The 13,553-nt window shown below is 64.3% G+C and overlaps 3 protein-coding genes across 3 annotated transcripts; 2 read left to right on the forward strand and 1 right to left on the reverse strand.

The window, feature by feature from the left end:
- Positions 1-608: 608 nt before the first annotated feature.
- TARS2 (threonyl-tRNA synthetase 2, mitochondrial) lies at positions 609-6,530 on the forward strand. The gene is made up of 18 exons (XM_030465265.1): positions 609-665; positions 796-998; positions 1,348-1,471; positions 1,569-1,690; positions 1,787-1,904; positions 2,278-2,342; positions 2,450-2,528; positions 2,606-2,752; positions 2,863-2,961; positions 3,411-3,595; positions 3,967-4,129; positions 4,359-4,496; positions 4,616-4,693; positions 4,791-4,891; positions 4,977-5,078; positions 5,438-5,510; positions 5,838-5,952; positions 6,332-6,530. The coding sequence occupies exons 1-18, from the start codon at positions 609-611 to the stop codon at positions 6,478-6,480; spliced, it is 2,118 nt and encodes a 705-aa protein (XP_030321125.1). The 3' UTR covers positions 6,481-6,530.
- A 1,865-nt stretch (positions 6,531-8,395) lies between these two features.
- Positions 8,396-11,387, forward strand: ECM1 (extracellular matrix protein 1). Its single transcript, XM_030465097.1, has 6 exons — positions 8,396-8,505; positions 8,804-9,117; positions 9,635-10,036; positions 10,266-10,486; positions 10,896-10,983; positions 11,073-11,387. Exons 1-6 carry the CDS (start codon positions 8,445-8,447, stop codon positions 11,262-11,264), a joined length of 1,278 nt encoding a protein of 425 aa, XP_030320957.1. The 5' UTR covers positions 8,396-8,444; the 3' UTR covers positions 11,265-11,387.
- Positions 11,388-12,083: 696 nt separating this feature from the next.
- LOC103538299 (40S ribosomal protein S27) lies at positions 12,084-13,473 on the reverse strand. The gene is made up of 4 exons (XM_030465035.1): positions 13,338-13,473; positions 13,001-13,109; positions 12,794-12,904; positions 12,084-12,205 (listed from the first exon to the last, which is right to left on the reverse strand). Exons 1-4 carry the CDS (start codon positions 13,455-13,457, stop codon positions 12,177-12,179), a joined length of 369 nt encoding a protein of 122 aa, XP_030320895.1. The 5' UTR covers positions 13,458-13,473; the 3' UTR covers positions 12,084-12,176.
- Between the last annotated feature and the right edge of the window lie 80 nt (positions 13,474-13,553).

The raw sequence follows: 13,553 nt of genomic DNA on the forward strand, positions 1-13,553 counted from the left end.
GATTTATTTTATTTTGATGGGGTTTTTTTTTCTGTTTGTTTGATTTATTTTTTTTTTAGTTGCTAGAATCCATCATATATGTTTGATAAAGGTGTAGGGTTAAATATACATAAAAATTACCAAAAAACCCCAGGTGGTGGCGGATCCTTTCTTGTGTCCCTGCGCTTTGAACTGAGGGGGGGGGGGCGTTACCTCAGCCCTGAGGGGGCTTCAGGCGGGGTCTGTCACCACAGCTCTGAGGGGATCCCACGCTTCTCGGGGGGGCTTCTTCGCCTCCCCCAATCCCCGGGGGTTGCGAGCGGGGGTCGGGGGCCGTTAAGCCCCTTTTCGGTCTCCGTTTTTTCCCCTCCCGGACTCCCGTTCTCCCACTTTTGGCCTCACTTTTTGGGGTTCCCGGTGCCCGTTCCCCCCCCCCCCGCCATCCCCTTGGTTCCGTCCTTCCCGCCTTTCCCCGCTGAGGGAGCACGCGCCCTTCCCGCCTTTCCACCCCCAGCGCCCGCCCATTGGTGGGGAGGGCCCCGCTACTCGGCGCTGATTGGTTCGTTTCTAAACCCCGCCCCTTTCCGAGTTTTCCTGCGGGCACCGGAAGGGGCGGAGCCATTCCTGTCATGTCCGTCCGCGCCGCTGTCCGGCTCGTCATCCCGGGACCTCCCCGCAGGAGCCGGGTGCGCTGGGACCCCCCCGGGATCCCCTTCCCTGGAACCCTTCCTGGGATTCCCCTCCTGGGATCCCCCGGGACCCCTTTAACCCCTCCCGTGACCCCCTGCTGACCTTTGATACCTCTCCTATCCCCAGGTCACCGGGCCCGACCCCCGCCTGCCGGAGCGGCTCCGGTTGTTCGAGCGGCTGCGGGCGGAGCAGCGGGAGGGGAGCGGGGATGGGAGCAACGGGGAACGGCCCCTCCCGGGGACCCCCATCCGCATCTCCTTACCCGGCGGAAGGCACCTGCCCGGCCGGGCCCTCCAGACCACCCCTCTCCAGGTGGCCCAACAGCTGGGGTAGGCCCCACGGGGTCCGTGATGTCCCCACTATGTCCCCAAGGTCACCATGGTGTCCCCACAGCATCCCCACACTGTCCCCAGGCTCTGCGCAGTGTCCCCAATGTCCCTGGAGTCTCCACGGGGTCCCCGTTGTCCCCACAGCATCCCTGTGAGATCCCCGCCGTGTCCCCAGGGTCCCCACAGCGTCTCCATTGGGTCCCTATTGTGTGTGTGTCCCCTTGGACACCCGTGGTGTCCCTGTTGTCCCCACAGTGTCCCCATTGTCCCAGCAGCGTCCCCAGCTCCCCATATGGTGTCCTGATTCTTTGTCCCCATGGTCCCCATGCTGTCCCTGCTGTCCCCACAGGGGTGACCTGCCCGAGGTGACCCTGGTGGCCCGGGTGAACGGGACCCTGCAAGACCTGGATTGTCCCCTGGTGGGTGACACCCAGCTGGAGCTCTTGGACTTCTCCTCTCCTGAGGGCCGCACGGTGGGGCTGGGGACCAGGGAGTGGGGACACTGGGGAAAGCCCAAGGCCACCGCTCACCCCCCTTGTGTCCCCGTGTCCCCTCTCCTGTCCCCTCCAGGCCTTCTGGCAGTCAGGTGCCTGTGTCCTGGGGGCAGTGGCCCAGGACTTCTTTGGGGCTACCTTCTGTGGTGGCCGGGCCACCCACGATGGCTTCTTCTGTGACCTCCACATGGGGGACAGGTAAAAGGGGACGTGGGGGAGGGGACACGGCCCCACCGCCGGGGTCTGGTGTCCCCAAATTGTCCCCTCACACCACCCCCTCCCCCGTGTCCCCAGGACAGTGCAAGGGGACGAGCTGCCAGCCCTGCAGGATGCCTGTGTCACCTTTGCCCGCCAGGGCCACCGCTTCCAGCGCCTGGTGGCCACCCGCCCACAGCTGGCCCAGCTCCTCCAGGTGAGACTTTGTCACTTTGTCACCTCCCTCAGCCTGGCCCAGGGTGGGGCAAGGGAGCCCAACGTGGGGACGTGGGGAAACTCGTGGGGCAGTCAGGGGACCAGGGTGACATGAATGGGGAGCGGTGGCACCTCCCTCCTTTGGTGTCACCCTCCTGTCCCCCCAATGTCCCCTGTACTCCTGTCCCCTCAGTCTCCCCAAGCCCTGTCCCTGTGTCAGTGTTCCCAAGCCCTGTCCCTGTCCCCTCTGTGTCCCCAGGCCCTGTCCCTGTGTCTCTGTTCCCAAGCCCTGTCCCCTCAGTGTCCCCAAGCCTTGTCCCTGTGCCCCTGCCCCTGTGTCACTGTCCCTGTGTCACTGTCCCCTCTCTCCCCAGCACAACCCCTTCCAGCTGCAGCAGATGGAGGAGGAGCTGAGGTCCCCAACTGCCACCATCTACCGGTAACACCCAGAGGAGTGGGGGCAGAGAAGGGGGGGGCTCTGCCCATGGACACCCTTCTGGGTGTCCCCTCCTTGTCCCCACACTGTCCCCAACCCTCTCCCCACAGGTGTGGCCCCCTCCTCCACCTCTGCCCGGGCCCCCTCCTTCCTCACACCGCCCTCATCCTCGCCCTCCAGCTCCTCACGGTTGGTCCTGCTGGGACGTTTGGGGTCACCACTTCCCAAACCTCTTCTGCTTCCTGACTCCTCTTTGTCCCCTGCAGTCCTCAGCTGTCACCTGGCAGGGGAGGGGACACTCTCTGTCCCTCCAGCGGGTCACTGCTGTGGCCTTCCCCACCCCAGAAGCCCTCGGGGGGTGGCAGAGAGCCCGGGAGGAAGCGGCCCGAAGGGATCACCGACGGATTGGGAGGGTGAGCCCCACACTTAGGGGGCCCTGGAGAGCACCCCCTGGGTGCCCCCCAGTAACCCCTCCTGCTTCTTTTTTTTTCAGGAACATCTCCACTGTTTTTTTTTTCCTTAGGAACAGGAGCTTTTTTTCTTCCACAAACTCAGCCCCGGCAGCTGCTTCTTCCTCCCCCGGGGTGCCCACATCTACAACAGTTTGGTGGAGTTCATCAGGGTAGGGCTGCCCCACTGCACCCCACTGCATCCCCACTGCACCCCACTGCATCCCCTCTGCATCCCCACTGCACCCCACTGCACCCCATTGCACCCCATTGCATCCCCACTGCACCCCACTGCACCCCCACTGCATCCCCACTCGACCCTGAGCCACCTTCACCCCCCTCCTGTGCTGTCACCCCACAGCTGAGCCTCCTTGGACCCCACTGCACCAGTGCGGTTGGGCTTATGCCCCTGTCCCCATCTCTGTCCCTCATTCTTGTCCCCATCCCTGTGTCCCTCTGTCCCCATCCCTGTCCCCGTGTCCCCCTGTCCCTTTACCTATATTCCCACAACTGTCCCCATCCCTGTGTCCCTCTGTCCCCATGACTGTCCCTGTGTCCCCATCCCTGTCCCCATGTCCTTGTGTCCCCATGGTGTCCCCATGGTGTCCCCCTGTCCCCTCAGAGTGAGTACCAGCAGAGGGGTTTCTCAGAGGTTGTCACCCCCACCCTCTTCAGCCGCCAGCTCTGGGAGCTCTCGGGGCACTGGCAGCACTACGCGCCACACATCTTCTGTGTCACCTCCCCTGGGGGACACCAGGAGGACCCCAAGGGACTGTCCCTCAAACCCATGAACTGCCCAGCACACTGGTGAGTGGAGACAGGAGGGGGCAGGAGGGGACACGGGGGGTGACAGCGCCTCTGACGGCCCTGTCCCCTCCCTCCTCCCCGTGTCCCTGTGTCCCCCTGTCCCAATCCCTGTCCTTGTGTCCTTGTCCCTGTGTTCCTCTCCCCATGTCCCTGGACTCTGTCTCCATGTCCTTGTGTCTCTGTCCCTATGTCCCCCTGATGTCCCTGTCCCCCTGATGTCCCCTGATGTCTCCCCCCTGTCCCCCTGATGTCCCTGTCCCTGTCCCCCTGATGTCCCTTGATGTCCCCCTGATGTCCCTGTCCCCCTGATGTCCCTCTTCTGTCCCCGTTCTGTCCCCCTGATGTCCCCTGCTGTCCCCTGCTGTCCCCAGCCTGATGTTCAGCCACCGCCCTCGCTCCTGGCGGGAGCTCCCCCTGCGCTTTGCAGACTTTGGGGTCCTGCACCGGCACGAGAACCCCGAGAGCCTGCGGGGGCTGACGCGGCTGCACCGCTTCCAGCAGGACGATGGACACATCTTCTGCACCCTCCAGCAGGTGCCTCCACCCTCCTGGACACCCCCAATCCCTCCCTGGCCCCTCCTGGACCCCCCATCCCCTCCTTGTCCCCTCCTGACCCCCTGGCCCCTCTTTGGCCCCTCCCTGTCCCCCCCATCCCCTCCCTGGCCCCTTCCCTCTCCCCCACCCTCTCTGTCCCCTTTTCCCCCTCCTTTCCCAGCCCCTCCCCTGTCCCCCCTGCTGTCTCACTGTCCCCTCCTGTCCCCAGCTGGAGGCTGAGGTGGCTGCCACCCTGGAGTTCATCCGTTCCGTCTACTCTGTCCTGGGCTTCTCCTTCCACCTGGCCCTTGCCACGCGCCCCACGACCTTTCTGGGGGACCCCCACCTCTGGGACCAGGCTGAGCAGGTGACAAATGTCCCCCCACCCTGTCCCTCATGTCCCCCATCCTGTTCCCTGTGGTCCTCACATTCTGTCCCCTCACCCTGTCCCCCTGTCCCCTCACTCTGTCCCCTCTGTCCCCACAGCAGCTGCAGCGGAGCCTTTGTGCCTTTGGTCACCCCTGGGAGCTGAGCCCTGGGGACGGCGCCTTCTACGGCCCCAAGGTGACACCTCTGGGACTTGGGGGATGTCCCCAACCTCCCTCCAAGTGTCCCCTTGGGGGCCATTTTGGTGACAGATCCCCCCCTCTCCCCATGACAGATCGATGTCCACATCCAGGACGCACTGGGCCGTCCCCACCAGTGTGGCACCATCCAACTGGACTTCCAGTTGCCCCAGAGGTTCCAGTTGAAGTACACCAGGTCTGGAGAAGGGGGTGGCTGCTCCTTTGTCACCTTTGTCACCTTTGTCACCCTTCCCCTCACCCCTTTTTTGTCCCCTGCTCAGTGCCAGCGGGGGGGTGGAGTGCCCGGTGCTGATCCATCGCGCGGTTCTGGGCTCAGTGGAGAGGATGGTGGCAGTGCTGGCAGAGAGCACTGGGGGACGCTGGTGAGAGGGACCTTGGGGACACCCCTGGGGACACCCCCAGGAGCCTGGGGACCCTGGGGACACGGCAGGGAGCCCCGGGAACTTCTGGTGGCAATAGGAACCCTCTGGGGACAATGGGGGCATTGTTGGAACTCTGGGGCTGGAGGGAAGTGGGGGTGTCACACAGGGACAGCCTGGGGACACTCTGGGGACACCCTGGGGACACAGCAGGGAGCCTGGGAAACCCTTGAGGACAATGGGGACACCCTGGGAAATCCATGGGGACCCTGTGGGGACAATGGGGACGTCACAGGGACCCTGTGGGGACAGTGGGGACCCTGTGGCTGTAGGTGACACCCCGGTGTCCCCACTGTCTGCAGGCCCTTCTGGCTGTCCCCACTGCAGGTCATGGTCATCCCTCAGTCACCTGATGTAGAGGACTACGCCCGGGAGGTGAGAGGGTCACCTGTGTGTCCCCCAATGTCACCTCTGTGTCACCAGAGTCCCCCCCACAGCCTCTCTCATGTCCCCCACCCCTGGATCCTCCCTATGTCCCCTTCTCATGGTCGTCACCCCCCATGTCCCCTTATGTCCCCATCTCTGTGTCCCCCTATGTCACCTCTTGTGTCCCCTCACATCTCCCCCTGTGTCCCCTCTTTGTCCTCTCATGTCCCCTCTGTGTCCACTCTCATGCTCCCCCCACATCCCCCGTGTCCCCCCCCCATTCCCCGTGTCCCCCCCACGTCCCCCATGTCCCCTCTCATGTCCCCATGTCCCCAGGTCCAGGCTGCCCTGCGGGGGGTGGCCCTGGTGGCCGATCTGGACGGGGACACCGGGGCCACCCTGGCCCGGAAGATCCGCAGAGCCCAATTGGCCCATTACAACTTCCAGATGGGTGAGGGGGGGGCAGCACCCATGGGACCCCCCAGGACCCCAAGGAGACCCCTTTAGGACCCTCCCTTTAGACCCCAAGGGGACCCCTTGGGATTCCCCCCCCCTTGGAACCCCCCCAGGATGCGGGAGGTGCCCCGGGGGCTTTGGTTTTTTCTTTATTTTTTTGTTTTCATTTTCTTGGAGGTTTTATTTTGGGGGGGGGCTCATGGGGGTGCTCTGTGCTCAGTCCCCCCACCCCCCCAAAATGGGCTGTTGGGTGGGGGGGTGTCCCAGAGGGGCGGGTGCTGGGGGGGGAGGGGGAATTCCCTGGGGGGTTTGGGTGCTGAGGGGGGGGGGTGCTGTGTGCTGACGCCCCCCCCCCCCAAATTCCCCCCCCCAAGTTGTGGGTCCCAAGGAGCGTTCCCGTGGGACCGTCAACATCCGGACCCGACAGAACCGCCGGGTGGGGGAGCAGGACCTGGACCGAACCCTGGAGCGGCTCCGGTACCTGCGGGACTCCCGAGTGCCCGACGCTGAGGAGCGGTTTTGACCCCACCCCCCACGCCCCCCGGCACCACCCCCCACGCCCCCCGGAACCACCCCCCACCTCCCGAGACCACCCCCCATCCCCCAGGACCCCCCCTCCCCCCGTGGCTGTGGGACCCCCACTCCCAATAATGAGCTGAGGTCAGGGCACCCTTTGTGGGGGGGAGACACACACATTTGGGACCCCCCCACCCAAACACGTGGGTGTGTGCCCCCCCCCCCAGCCCCCCCCACCTGGATCCCTGGGTCCCCATTTCTCCCTCCACCACCCCAAAAAACTTGGGGCTGCCCCCCCCCCCCAGGCACCTGGGTCCCTATTTATATCCCCCCCCCCGGTCATTTGGGTGTTCCCCCCCATAATTGGGTGTCTCCCCATTCCTGGGTCCCTATTTATCTCCCCCCCCAGTATTTGGGGGTGTCCCCCCCCTCTGGGACTTTGGGACACCCCCCCCCCTTGCCTCCCCATTGTCCCCCCCTGGGTCCCTCCCTCGTGGGATTTTCCCTCGGGGGGGTGGGTTATGGAAACTTCCCAGCATTGGGCAATCACAGGGGGGGCCCTGTGTGTCCCCCCCCCAAAATCCTCCCTCTTGGGGGACACTGAGACCCCCTTAGGGTGGGGAGTTGTGACCCAGTCCGGGGGTTGTGTGTCCCCCCCAGTATGGGGTGGAGACCCCAGTTATTCCCCACGGGGGATTATGGGGGGGGGGGGGGCATATGGAGGTGCCCCCCCCACCTCCCTAAACCAGAGCTGGAGGGGGGGGGTGACTCAGTGGGTGGGGCAGCCCCCAAAATGGGGCAAAACCTGCAAAAATTCAACCACTTCCCTTCGCTGTGACGCAGGGGGGGGACACAGGGCCTGTCTGGGCGTCCCCCCCCCTTGTCCCCCCCCCCTCCCTGTCTGGGCCCCTCCCCCCCGTGACGTCACCTCGTGACTCAGCCCCCCACCCTATAAAATGCTCCAAAGGCCCCACGGGCCCCACACCCCCCCCCCGCCATGGCTGCACGAAGCTGCTTCCTCCTCCTCTTCCTCAGAGCCACTGGTGAGTACTGGGACCCCCCCCCCCAAAAACAAACGGGGGGTGGGGTCCTCACTGCACTCCTGGGTCTCCCCCACACTCTTGGTCCCCTCTGTGCCTCAGTTTCCCCTCCCACACTCCTGGATCCCTCTGTGCCTCAGTTTCCCCTCCCAGACACCTGGGTCTGGCCTGCACTCCCGGATCCCTCTGTGCCTCAGTTTCCCCTCCCAGACACCTGGGTCTGGCCTGCACTCCCGGATCCCTCTGTGCCTCAGTTTCCCCTCCCAGACACCTGGGTCTGGCCTGTACTCTCGGATCCCTCTGTGCCTCAGTTTCCCCTCCCAGACACCTGGGTCTGCCCTGCACTCCTGGATCCCTCTGTGCCTCAGTTTCCCCTCCCAGACACCTGGGTCTGCCCTGCACTCCCGGATCCCTCTGTGCCTCAGTTTCCCGTCCCACACTCCTGGATCCTTCCGTGCCTCAGTTTCCCCTCCCACGCTACTGGATCCCTCTGTGCCTCAGTTTCCCCTCCCAGACACCTGGGTCCTTCTGTGCCTCAGTTTCCCCTCCCATACTCCTGGGTCTCCCCCACACTCCTGGATCCCTCTGTGCCTCAGTTTCCGCTCCCAGACACCTGGATCCCTCTGTGCCTCAGTTTCCCCTCCCAAACACCTGGATCCTTTTGTGCCTCAGTTTCCCCTCCCACACTCTCGGGTCCCTCCGTGCCTCAGTTTCCCCTCCCAGACACCTGTGGCCCTGCCCACACATTTGTCACTTCCCCCATGTCCCCACCCTCATACCTTGGTCCCCTCCCTGGATGCCCGGTTCCTTTCCCAAACATCCGTGTCCCCTCCCCTGTCACCACCCTCCCCCTTCTCCCCCCATGAGGAGGGGGGGGGCAGCGGGGTGTCCCTGCTGTGACCCCCCCGTGGTACCAACCCCCCCCCTCACAATGACAGTGGTGGCAGCACAGGGACAGCAGCTGGTGGACCAGGAGCCCCACGTGGAGCAGGGTGAGGAAGGGGACAGGGACAGGGTCGGGGGGGAGGCACCCAGGAAGGGGATTTGGGGACAGTGGGGGGACACCCAGGGACATGGGGGGGGAATGCAAGGGGACATCCAAGGTTGGGGACACGGGTGGGGGGACACGAAGGGGGGAACGTGGGGGACACACAGGTGGGGTGGGGGTGGCACAGTGTCCCCTGTGGCCATGGGGACACGGGTGGGGTGACATGGGGGACACACAGGTGGGGTGGGGGTGGCACAGTGTCCCTTGTGGCCTCGGTGACCTCTTGTGTGTCCCCCCCGCAGTGCTGCAGGAGGAGCAGGACCCCCCCGTGCCCCCCGATGTCCTGGAGGCCGCCGTGGCCGCCAGCTCCCTGTCCCCTTCCCCCCCCCCCCGGGTTTGGGCCGCGTCTCTCGATGGGTTCCCCCCCGCCTGGCCCGTGGCCGCCATCGTTACCCGGCACTGCCGGGACCCCCCGAGCTCCCCGGAGCCCCCCCGGGCTCTGCCCCCCAACGCCTTCGCTCACCTGAGGCGCCAGGAGGCGGCGCTGAGGGAGCTGCGGCCACGCCTGGATCGGTGCTGCGGGAACCACAGCCCCGTGCCCTGCGCACAGAGAGCCGTGAGTGGCACCAGGGGGGGGACAAGGGGGGACACCAGGGGGACAGGGGGGACACCAAGGGGACAGGGAGACATCATGGGAACACCGGGGGACAGGGGGGACACTGTGGGTGACGGGAACAGGAGGACACCGTGGGGGACACTGTGGGGACAGGGGGGACACCGTGGGGATATCATGGGGGACAGGGGGTGCATTTTTAGGGGTATAGGGATATCCCGATGGCTGGAGGGCCATGGGGACACCCCCAGGGTGGGGCACAGGGACACCCTGAGGGGCCATGTGAGGACACAGGGGGGGACATGAGGGGGGACGGGACATGGGGGAGACCCTGGGGATTCCTGGCAGTGCTGGGGACACGGGTGACAACTGTGGGGACCCACCTAGGGGGTGGGGGGAGACAGAGGGGACCCCATGGGAGCTCAGGAGGGACCCCGAGTGCCACGGGGGGGGGTTGGCAGTGGGTTTGGTGATGTCCCTGGGGGTGTCCCTCACTGGGCTGTGTCTGTGTCCCCGGCAGTGGACCGCGGTTCTGGACGGGTTCTGCACGGATGAATTTGGGGTCAAAACGCGACAATTCCACTGCTGCCACCACCGCGGGGCCGCGCGGCGCCGCTGCTTCGCCCGCAGCGCCCGGGAGAGCTCCGGGGGGGGCTCTGCCGGGGTCGTCACCCCCGGACCCTCCTCCATTGTCACCTCCTGGGACCCCTGGGCCGCCCTCCCCTCTTTCCCCCCCGGGGAACCCACCCGCAATAACCTCGGGAACATCTGTGGGTTGTGGGGGCTGAGGCCGGGAACCCCCGGACCCACCGGGAACCTCCCCGGGACTCTCTCCCACCCCCGGGTGCGGCTCAGCCTCCGTCTGGAGAGGGAATTCGGGAGGTGCTGCCGAAATCAGAGCCTCCCCTGTGCCCAGCAGGCGGTGAGAGGGGGGGGGACACGGGGGGGAAAATATGGGGGGTCATGAGGGGGACACGGGGGGGATGAGACAGGAGGGGGACATGAGGGGGACACGGGGCGTGGGGGGGATGAGACACGGGGGGCGGGTGGGACACGGAGGGGATATGGAGGGGAGACGTGGGTTACGTGGGGAGGGACACGAAGGGGGGGGAGACAGGGCAGGGGACATGGTGTCTGTGCACCCCCCGCAGTGGCGCCGGGCTCTGGACCGGTTCTGCCGGGACGTGGCCGGGGGTCCGGAGGAGCCCCACGAGTGCTGCCAGCTCGGGGGGGGGCGGTCCCGGTTCCGCTGCTTCGCCGCCGCCGCTCCCCACCCCCACTACGATCGGGAGCTGCACAACATCAGCCTGGTCCGGCCCAAACCCAAACTCCTCCGGACCCTCTGCGGACCCACTCGCCTCATCCATCCCAGGTGGGACCCCCCCAAACTACCCCACCCCTGGGACTCTCTGAGTGACCTCCCCCCCCTAGAACCCCAGGAACCCCCCCAATCCCGAGGGACCCCCCTACCTGTCCTAACCCCCCCCAATCACTCCCCTCACCCTGAGGGATCCCCCCACCACCGCATGGGACCCTTCCCAAACGCCACCCCTGGGACCCTCTGAGTGACTTCCCCCCCCCCCCCAAAACCCCAGGGAACCCCCCAATCCCCAGGGACCCCCCTGCCTATCCTACCCCCCCCCAGATCCCTCCTCCCCACCCCGAGGGACCCCTCCCCTTCCCAAAGGACTCTTCCCCACCCCATGTCACCCCCTCCCCCAAACACCCACCCATGGGACCCTTCCCAAGCGACCCCCCCCAGAATAACCCCCCCTCCCCAGGCCACCAATCCCGGAGCTGGTGGGGGCTGTGATCAGGGGGTGCTGCCCCCTGCCCCCCCACAACCAAAGCGCCTGCGCCCAGGAGGAGGTCAGTGCTTGGGTGGGGGGTGAGGAGGGGGTCCCGGAAACCCCGACCTCCCCTCTTTGACCCCCTCCTTTTTTTTGTCCCCCCCCCAGCTGTCCCAGGCCATCACCACCCTCTGTGCCACCCCTGAGGACTCCTGGAGGGACCCCCGGGGCTGCTGCTCCTGGGGGGGCCCCGCCCGGCACCGCTGCTTTGACACCCACTACCTGGGGAGGGTGACCCTGGGGGCGGCCATTGCCCCCCCACACACTGACACTGACACCCCCACCCCTGGGGGACACTAAAGGTCCCCGTGCCTCAGTTTCCCTGGTGGTGGGGGTGGACGTGGGGGGGGGTCTTTCAACCCCTGTGCCTCAGTTTCCCTGGAGTGTTGGGCTCTGCTTCTCTTCCCCCCCCCCACCTCAGTTTCCCCAAATTTTTTTTTTTGGGGGGGGGGGGGTGTTTGCTTTCCCTCCCTCTTGTGCCTCAGTTTCCCTGGGAGGTTGGAGTCTGCTCCTCCCCACCCCGTGCCTCAGTTTCCCTCCCCTGAGGCTTTACTCAGGGGGTGGGGTGGGGTGATTGTGGTGTTTAATGTCCCCCACCCCCACCCGTGTTTATTTTTTGCCCCACCCAGGAATGCAGGGAGAGGAAACACGGGGGGGCGTGGAGGGCAGACCCTGCCACACCCCCCCCTTCCTCAGGACAAAAGTTTTAAGGTCAAAAAGGTCAGATTTGGGGCAGCTCGATGCATTTTTTGGGTTTTTTTTTAACAGGTGCAACTTGACCCCAAATTCCACCCCCCCCCCAAAAAATAAATCCCTGCCCTGGATCCTCCTTTTTGTTTCAGATTTGGAGAATGAGGTTTCGACCCCAAAATGATCATTTTTGGGTCAAAAATTCACTTTTGGGATGGATCACTAACATTTTGGTGAGGTTTGGTCCCTTTTTGGGTCAATACTCAACCAATTTCTCCTCTTGGGGGGTTTAGGAACAAAAAATATAATTTTTTTTGGGGGGTGGTTTGGGGTGTTTTCCTCTCACTCTAGCAAAGAAATAAAGGGAGAAAAAGCCCGAATTTGAGTTTTTTTTTTTTCCAGGGATTTCAGAAGTGGACAAGGAACCCGTTTTGGAGGAATTTTAGACCAAATTTATTGAGGTTTTGAGGGGTGGGGCCGTGGGAAGGTGGCGAGGGGGGGGGCACATCCTCAGTCCTGTGGTCAGTGCTGCTTCCGACGGAAGGAGCAGCCTGGGATGGGAAAATGGGGGAAAAAAAGGGTAATTAAGGAAAAATGGGGAGGAAAGGAGAGAAATGAAGGGAAATGGGGGGGGGGGAGTGGGGAATAATCAGGGAAAGGGGAAAAAAATCCAGGAAAAGGGGGAGAAAGAGGGGGAGAGAGGGAAAAAGGGAAATCAGGGAAAGGTGGGGAAAAAGGGGGGAAAATTCAAAGAGGGGAGATGGAGGCAAAAGAGGGAAATCAGGGAAAGGGGAAAAATGCAGGAAAAGGGAAAAAGAGGGAGAGGGAAAAGGAGGGAGATCAGGGAAAGGTGGAAAAAAAGGGGGGAAGCAGCAGGGAAACGTAAAAATAAAAATGGAAAAGGTGGAAGAAAAGGGGGAGAAGGAATTAAAAAAAAAAGCAACAAGAAAAATAAGAATCAGAAAGGCAGAAAACCCACACCCCCACCCGGGACAGGGATTGTTCCCGTGGGGGGTTTGGGGTTTTCCCACCCGAATCCCGCGGGGTTTTTTAAATAAAAAGAAACCCGAGGAGGTTTTTCTGTCCCCTTCCATCCCACCCGGGGTCCGAGCCGTGCCCACGCCCGTGTTGTCACCCACCTTCTGTCAGGCGAGCCTTGCCCCCCGTGGGCTGGCAGAGCACCGTGGAGCACCCCACGCACAACACCACGGTCTGCGCGTGGCTGAACACCGTCGTGATCTTGTAGCAACCTGGGGGGGAAAGCGCGGAGCTCAGAGGAGGAGACACCGGGATCGGCCCACGGGACTGTCACCCGTGGGTGTCCCTCGTGTCCCACTCGCTCTTACCGGGGCACTTCACATCCATGAAGTAAGAATTGGGGCTCTGCACCAACCGCTTCTTCTTGTGCTTCCTCTTCTCCTCCTCAGGGGAAGGGTGCAGCAAATCCTTCGCCAGCTGCGGGGAGGAGCAGCCCCGTCAGCGCCCGACGCCATCTTGAGTCCCCCCCCCCCTTTCCCCTTCCCCTCCGCGCTTCCCCTCAGGAGATGGCGGTGGGAAGGGGTGCAGCTCAACCCCGCCGGGAAAACCCCCGCGTCCCCTCCTCTCCCTCCCGTCCCTCCGGGCGCGGCGCGGGGCTCCGGGGGAACCCCCAGAACCGAGTCCCGGGCCCGGGCCCGCACTCACGGGCATCGCGGCGTGGAGGCAGCGCCAGCGGAAAGGGCGGGAACCGGAAGTGGGGCCATTATATCCCGTAGCGGGGTCTCCCCGCAGGGGCGGAAGTTGAGCTCCGCCATCTTGGGACATTCGGCACCAAGTGCGCGGCCATCTTGGGAAGGTCGCCGCACGGGGAGCCCCGGTGGGGCGGGACGGGGGGGGGTCGTGACGTCAGCGGTGATGTCA

This window comes from Calypte anna, chromosome 25 (assembly GCF_003957555.1).
Source record: "Calypte anna isolate BGI_N300 chromosome 25, bCalAnn1_v1.p, whole genome shotgun sequence".
Classification (NCBI taxonomy): Eukaryota; Metazoa; Chordata; class Aves; order Apodiformes; family Trochilidae; genus Calypte; species Calypte anna.

Excerpts from the sequence above, each read along its gene's own strand:
- TARS2 (XM_030465265.1), top strand. The coding sequence starts at position 609 with ATGTCCGTCCGCGCCGCTGTCCGGCTCGTCATCCCGGGACCTCCCCGC. Across the intron at positions 999-1,347 it reads CAGGTGGCCCAACAGCTGGG|GGGTGACCTGCCCGAGGTGA; the intron begins GTAGGCCCCACG and ends CTGTCCCCACAG. Across the intron at positions 2,529-2,605 it reads TCGCCCTCCAGCTCCTCACG|TCCTCAGCTGTCACCTGGCA; the intron begins GTTGGTCCTGCT and ends TGTCCCCTGCAG.
- ECM1 (XM_030465097.1), top strand. The coding sequence starts at position 8,445 with ATGACAGTGGTGGCAGCACAGGGACAGCAGCTGGTGGACCAGGAGCCC. Across the intron at positions 9,118-9,634 it reads TGCCCTGCGCACAGAGAGCC|TGGACCGCGGTTCTGGACGG; the intron begins GTGAGTGGCACC and ends TGTCCCCGGCAG. Across the intron at positions 10,487-10,895 it reads ACTCGCCTCATCCATCCCAG|GCCACCAATCCCGGAGCTGG; the intron begins GTGGGACCCCCC and ends CCCCCTCCCCAG.
- LOC103538299 (XM_030465035.1), bottom strand. The coding sequence starts at position 13,457 with ATGTCCCAAGATGGCGGAGCTCAACTTCCGCCCCTGCGGGGAGACCCC. Across the intron at positions 12,905-13,000 it reads CATGGATGTGAAGTGCCCCG|GTTGCTACAAGATCACGACG; the intron begins GTAAGAGCGAGT and ends TTTCCCCCCCAG. Across the intron at positions 12,206-12,793 it reads CAAGGCTCGCCTGACAGAAG|GCTGCTCCTTCCGTCGGAAG; the intron begins GTGGGTGACAAC and ends TTCCCATCCCAG.